Source organism: Microtus ochrogaster, chromosome 21 (genome assembly GCF_000317375.1).
Source record: "Microtus ochrogaster isolate Prairie Vole_2 chromosome 21, MicOch1.0, whole genome shotgun sequence".
NCBI classification, from domain to species: Eukaryota; Metazoa; Chordata; class Mammalia; order Rodentia; family Cricetidae; genus Microtus; species Microtus ochrogaster.
Window position 1 is genome coordinate 3312426 of NC_022022.1, and position 7428 is coordinate 3319853.

The 7428-nt window shown below is 45.0% G+C and overlaps 1 protein-coding gene across 3 annotated transcripts in view; it reads left to right on the forward strand.

Annotated features, from left to right (window-relative positions):
* Nucleotides 1–7428, forward strand: part of Prune1 (prune exopolyphosphatase 1) — a 41632-nt gene that overhangs the window by 19805 nt on the left and 14399 nt on the right. For 2 of the 3 annotated variants that reach the window (XM_005356981.3, XM_026784057.1), the window contains exons 4-6: nt 1661–1845; nt 3271–3429; nt 5301–5395. In XM_005356981.3, coding sequence (XP_005357038.1) covers nt 1661–1845; nt 3271–3429; nt 5301–5395 — 439 coding nt within the window. The remainder of the gene's footprint in view (nt 1–1660; nt 1846–3270; nt 3430–5300; nt 5396–7428) is intronic. The other variant, XM_026784058.1, reaches the window with a different exon arrangement.

The window sequence follows — 7428 nt, forward strand, 5'->3', positions numbered from 1 at the left end:
GGAGTCAAGTAAGTGGGAGGAGTGGTGGGGGACTGAGCCAAGTAAGAGGGCGGGGTGGGGGGGGACGGAGTCAAGTAAGTGGGTGCTCATCCTGCATTTTAGACTCGTGGCTGACACAGAAGGAAGGGGGTTTGCCTTCTGGAGTCTCAGAGGCTAATTTTTGTTGTTTTTGTGATTTTTGTTTGTTTGTTTTGTGCAACATTGACTGGCCTGGAAATCATTGTGTATTCCAGTCTGGCCTCAAACTCAGAAATCCACCTGCCTCAGAAGCTAACTATAATTAATGGGTCCTATCCAGTATGAACAACCTATTAAAATAATGTCATTTCTCTAGTTATATGATGTTTATGATAGAAAGAAATAAAAATACCTAGTGAGTTCAAACTAATCATTCAAAATACCTTAGATCTGCCTTTAATGTCAGAACCTTTTGCTGTTTTGAAACACAGGAATACTATGTTCTAGTAGACTCTAGAAATATCAGTCAGTCTGTTCAACAAATGTGTAAATGTGTACATCTATAATAATTCCACTTCTAACTTAGGACTACAAAATGCTGCCAGAAAGCAACATAAGTATGAAATTTGCTATTCTTCAAAATGCATGGTTTTCCCTTGAGCACACTGTGGTTATAGCAATGAGTGGTGGGTCCCTGAGGGCATCCGTGAGTTTATTCAGTGAAACCTTTTTCTGAAGTGGATGAAGGTGGCCAGTCTCATGAATCTTTCCGTCAGGAAGAGGGCAGTAAGCAAGCAGATCATCACCGTGGATGCTGGAGGGAAGTGGTAACTGTCACACTGAGGATGCTGGGACTTGATGGACTAGACATGGACTTATCTCATTGCACTGGAGGGAAACTGAGGGCCTCAGTCTGTAGAGGAGCTGGCCCTTGAGCCTAGCCTACAAAGAGAACTTGGTGTTTGTCCCCTGCAGGGGTGGGAAGGTGGCTGAGAGGAATTAATGGAAGCGAAGCCAGGCAGACATGAAATTGCACACTGAGTTGGGGAACTGGGAATTGTTTTGTGCAGCTGACATTAAATGTGTGGGAGAGGTAAGCCGTGAATTTATGCGACCGAGGTGTGCGAGGCGGATCATGAAGGCCGTATAGGGCCTTTTGAGAGTGTAGACTTTACTTTTAGGTAGCAGAAAGTTTGTGGATTATATTATTCCAGATCCTAACAGAATAAAGTTTTTTATTGTTGTCTTGTTTTTGTTTTTAAGTAAGTGATCATTCAGGAAACGTTTGAAGGTTTAATGAGCCCTGGTGAAGAGCCAAAACAGTCTAGGGGCTCCAGAGGGTGTAGCACAGGTGTGGGAAGGAAGGCATGGATGGGTAAAGCCCTAACCTGGTGACCTAGTGGTATTTGATTGTCAAGAGAAGGTTCTCTGTTGAGTATCAGAGTGGACACTCAATTGGAACGGCAACCTAAAGGACAATGTAGGCATTCATAGCAGACGCTTCACAGGGTTTGTTGTTTAAATGCCATTTCAGATGCCACATTACAGTAGAGAAGAGTGAGGCGGGGGTAAAAGTGACCTCTATGTGTTTGCCTAAGGCGCCCACACTTTTCTTTGCGGTGGAGACTGACTGGTTCTGGCATCTGGAGTGCTCTTACGTTTCTCTCTCTTCCTGTTTTCTGTGAACCACCGCCCTCCCCAGAAGTGACGCTGCTCTGGAGGAGGCGGTAGCAGAGGTGCTGGACCATCGACCAATTGAGCAGAAATACTGTCCTCCCTGTCATGTTTCAGTTGAGCTGGTGGGGTCCTGTGCTACCCTGGTGGCAGAGAGAATCCTCCAGGGGGCGCCAGAGATCTTGGACAGACAAACTGCCTCCCTACTGCACGGTAAGGGATCAGTTTTGGGTTAGGACCTGATTGGTTCCTTTGCTCCCTTCCCACACAGGGAGCGTGAAAGTCTAGCCGCTTGCAGCCTTGTAACTGTGCCCTAGAAGCCATCCCTCATCACAGAGGGCGAGGGGTCGCTCGCGGTAGTTGGGCATTTTTCTCACTGCCTGGGGTTTGTGTTGGAGACCATGGAAAGGAAGCACAGGGCAGCTGACCTTGGCAGTTCCCTCTGGCAGCTGTCTGATAGAAAGAGGACTCGCGGAGAAATAGGAACGTCCCACCAGGAAGCGGTTGACAGCTCTCCTCACCTTTTTTCCTCTCGTTTTTCCACCAGTTGTGTGTGTGCTGAGACTAGATTGTCCGAGGCAGTCTCTTCCAGTGGTAACAGCCATGATATCTGTGGTGGAAGATAAAACCCAAACACAGAGGGAAGTAGGCACAAAGCTTCATCTGTAGCCAAGCAGCTATTTGAAATTCATAGCTACTGAAAGAGGGGAATCTGTTTTTCTGTGGAGTGACTTTAGGTGTTATCAAACACTCTTCAGGGCAGGCTCCATTCTTAGGAATAGTCAGCCAACAAAAACCCTGGGTTTTTGCTTTTGTATTTTTGTCTTTTAAAAAAATATTTTTTTTTAAATTTTCACATGGACGTGCGTTTTGCCTGCATGTATGTCTGCACTACATGTATGTCTGGTACCCTCAGACACTCAGAAGAGTGTCATTGTTGTGAACTGCCGTATGGGTGCTGGGACTTAAACTTGAGTCCTCTGGAAGAGCAGCCAATGTTCTTACCTGAGCCATCTATCTCTCTAGCCCCTACCTGCTTACTTGAGAGAGAGAAAGAACATGCAGTTGGGTGAGTAGGGAGGTGGAAGCAGAGCTGGGGAAGGGAAAAGAATATTAAATTTTCAAAGAATAAATAAAAATGTAAAAAAAAAAATCTGTGATGGAATTTGGCTTACTGAGGAACTGGATTCCCCTGAGGTTGTGAAACCCACAAGGCCCAGGATGCCCAGTCTTCTTTTTATTTTATTTATTTACTTTTATGTGTGTGTTTTGTCTGCATATATATCTGCATAATGTACATGCCTGGTGCCTAGGGAGGCCAGAAGAGGGCTTTAGAGCTCCTGAGCCTGGAGTTGTCAGCTGCCGTGTTGGTTCTGGGACTCTGTAAGAGGAACCAGTGCTCTTCACCGCTGAGCGTCTCTCCAACCTCAGGCTTCTTGTCCACCTTTCCAGGCTCTTCATTGTGTTTCACTTTGGGAGTTCACACTTAGGGCATGGTCAGTCCAAGTGTATTGTCTGTTCTCATGGTTTGCCCTGGCTGTACTCTGATTGTGTCCATTGGGTTTGGACTTACATGTGTGCCAGTGGTTGTGACTTGCTCACAGGACTCCTGTTCTTCCATATCCCTTCCCTTCGTAGGTACCATCATTCTGGACTGTGTCAACATGGATGCAAAAGTTGGAAAGGCAACCCCAAAGGACAGCAAATACGTAGAAAAGCTGGAGGCCCTCTTCCCAGACCTTCCCCAGAGAAAGGACATCTTTGATTCTCTGCAAAAGGCAAAGTTTGACGTCTCGGGTATGATGGATTTCCCACATGAGGAACTCAGTGGGCAAACTTTGAACATGGCATCTGGAAAGGTGTCAGAGCGATGTCAGAGCGTTAAAATGGTTTACTGTGTACACCAGAGAGAAGCAAGGGGCATCATGGCTGCCCATGAACGATCAGTCATCTGCTAGGTTATTCCATCCTGAGTTTGGAAGAGATGAGAAGATCTGGGGATGGTAGCCCATGCTATACTCCCAGCATTGGTGAAGCCAAGGTGGAAAGACAGAAGGTTCAGGGCAACCTGCACTGCTTAATGAGTTGAAGGACAGAATGGTTTATAGAAGGAGACCCTATCTCAAAAAGTGAAAGCTACATAGACAAACCCTGTCTTGAAAAAAAAGATAAAATAAAAGGGACTTAAAAAAAAAATCCAAGACTAGCTGAGAAGTGGTAGGTGTACACATTTAATCCCAGGACTTAAGAGACAGAGGCAGGTGGATCTCTGTGAGTTCGAGGCCAGCCTGGTTTACAGAGTGAGTTTCAGGACAGCCAGGGCTACACACAGAAAACTATGTCTCAAAAAATCACAAATAAATAAACAGACAAATAAATAAATAAATTTAGTCCTAAGGCTATATGCATAGCCCAAATGGGACTTGATGGCTAGGAAAAGGGAAAAGAAGGAAGTAGGTGGCTAGGAAGGCAGGTGGGCCTGGGGATACTGAGAGGGTAACTATGATCAACGTATTATATGAAATTCTCAAAGAATAAAAATTGTAGAGTCCCAGTCTAATCTGAGAATGTAGGCCATAAATAACATATATGGGGGGTAAGTTATCAGAGCAGGAGCCAGCAATTCAGTGTATGTCCAAAGGACAAAGAGAACCAAGGACTCCCATAATCTACCTGTTGGCGTAAGAAAAGCAAAAAAAGGCCGGGCGGTGGTGGCGCACGCCTGTAATCCCAGCACTCGGGAGGCAGAGGCAGGCGGATCTCTGTGAGTTCGAGGCCAGCCTGGTCTACCAAGGGAGTTCCAGGACAGGCTCCAAAGCTACAGAGAAACCCTGTCTCGAAAAACCGGAAAAAAAAAAGAAAAGAAAAGCAAAAAAAGGAAGCAGAAATGTGACACTTAGGAAGTTAAAAGAAGACGGAAAGGAAGAAAACCCCAGGGCCAAGGATGTAGCCAAAGAGCAGGCCCCACCTAGCGTGCACAAGGGCCCAGGTGTGACCCCCAGCAAAACCAATCAATAAAGAAAGGGTGATGGGGACAGAAGGAGGCTGGGGAAGAGGTAAAAGCCTGCTGTGTTGGTTCTGGTTTTTCGTTTGCATTTTTGAGGTGTTGTGTTTGTTTTAATGATGTGGTCTCACTGTGTAGCCCTAGCTAACCTGAAACTCACGGTATAGACCTGGCTCGTCTCAAACTCATGACTCCATAGCCCTGGGATAACAGTGTGCACACCACACCCAGTAAACCGCCTCTTCTTTGACCCTTCTGCAAAGTCCCTTACTCTAAAGGTGACCATTCAACTCTTCTGACCTGATTGTTACCATCTTATAAATTTTTTTATTTTTTAATTTATGGGTGTTTTGCCTGCATTTGTGTCTGTGTACTATGTACATGTCTGATGCCCTCAGAAGATAGAGAAGGGCATCCGATCCCCCGGAATTACAGTTACTCAGTTTTGAGCTGCCATGTGGGTGCTGGGAATTGAACCCTGGCGCTCTGGAAGAGCAAATAGTGCTCTTCGCTGCTGAGCCATCTCTCCAGCCTGTGACCTGACTAGTCAAGTGATCCCTTCTGTAATTACATCTTCACTTATTGCTCCCGTTTTCCTCGTCTTCCCTTTATGGTGTTAGGCCACATCCCCTCTCTGACTCCTAATTTCCTGTCTCTTTTCTAGGCCTGACCACTGAGCAGATGCTCAGGAAAGACCAGAAGACCATCTACAGACAAGGCACCAAGGTGACCATCAGTGCAATCTACATGGATTTGGAGGTAAGAGCCAACCGCCGGTGTGAACGTGAAGGGAGCATCTTTCTTCATCCATAAGACTTTGCCCTTCACTCCTGCCCACTGTGGGCTACCTTGGTACCTTTCCATTTGTCCTGGTGTCCTCTGGGATTCCCCACAGCCCATCACCCCTCACTGTGCTGCTGTCATAGCCTGGGTACTAGCTTCTCTGCGCCCACCTCAGTTTTGCATATAATCAGTGATTTTGTATATATGTATTTTTTTAAATATATATTTATTATGTATACAATATTCTGTCTGCGTATGTGTCTGCAGGCCAGAAGAGGGCACCAAACCTCATTACAGATGGTTGTGAGCCACCATGTGGTTGCTGGGAATTGAACTCAGGACCTTTGGAAGAGCAGGCAATGCTCTTAACCGCTGAGCCATCTCTCTAGCCCCCTATGTATGTATTTTTTAAGAAATACTTTAACAGGGCTAGAGAGTTGGTTCAGTGGTTCTTAGCATTGTTCACTTTACAGAGGACCTGAGTTCAGTTCTCAGCACCCACATAGTGGTTCACAGTGATTTGTACCTTTAGTTCCAGGGACTCTTGTGTTCTCTTCAGACGTCTATGGGCCCCAGACACACACACAGTACACTTATATAATGTAGGCAAAACACCACTCATAAAGTAATCTAAAACGAAAATATATATATATATTCTAGCCATTAACAGCTGAGCCATATCCCCAGCCTTTTCAAAATATTTCTAAAATTACATTTATGCCAGGCATGGTGACACATGCCTTTAATCTCTGCGCTCTGGAATCTCAGAGGTAGGCAAATCTCTGAGTTTCAAGCCAGGTGGGGCTACAGAGTGATACCCTTTCTCAAAACAAAGCAGAGAGTATTTATTGGTGTTTGTGAGCATGTGTGTCCTATAACACACTTACGAGGGCCAGAGGACAGCAAGCAATAGTCAGTTCTTTGCTTCTACTATGTAGATTCTGGGGGGCTGAACTCAGGTTGGCAGCAAGTGCCTTTACCCACTGAGCCATCTGCTTGGCCCTATTAATGTGGTTTTCAAGACAGGCTGGCATAGGACTGTGTAGTCTAGACTGGTCTTGAATTCAAAACAAGCTTCCTGCCCCTGCGTAGACAGAAATGGCTCAGGCATATTCCTAACTAACTCTTATATCTTAAATTAACCCATTTCTGTTAATGTCGCCATGAGGCTGTGGTTTACCGGTAAGGATTGGCGTCTTTCTCCTTCTGTAGCTACATGGCGTCTCATTGGCTCTGCCTATTTTCTCTATATATCTGTTTGGATTTCCCACCTGACTTTACTCTGTTAAGCCAGTGGCCAAAACAGCTTTATTCATCAACCAATAAAGGCAGCACAAATGCAGAAGGACATTTCACATTATCTCCCCTTTTCTGTCTGATTAAAAAGGAAGGCTTTAACTTTAACATAGTAAAATTACAACTATAAAATGGCCCCACATTGGGCGCCATTAATAAATGGAGACTACAATTACATTTTGCCTGCCACCCAGACCCAAATAATCAAACATAAACTGTATTTAATTACAACACTGTTGCCGGGTGGTGGTGGCACATGCCTTTATCCCAGCACTCAGGAGTCAGAGGCAGGCAGATCTTTGTGAGTTGGAGGCCAGCCTGGTCTAGAAGAGCTAGTTCCAGGAAGGCCCCAAAGATACAGAGAAACCCTGTCTCAAAAAAAAAAAAAATTCCCTTTATGGGCTGGAGAGATGGTTCAGTGGTTCCAGAATGACTGGGTTCATTCACAGCACCCACATGGCAGCTCACAGCTCTCTGCACCTCCAGGTCCAAGGGACTCAACACTCTTGTACATTACATACTTCCAGGTAAAACACTATTATACAGGAAATAAAAATAAATAAATTGTTTAATGCAGTGGGACAATGGTCCTTAGTATTAAAAGAAATTAATTACAACACTGTTTGGCCAGCAGCTCTGGCATATTTCTAGCTAGCTCTTTTTTTTTTTAATGTTCCCTTTTTTTATTTTTTTTATTTATCTATTTATTAAAG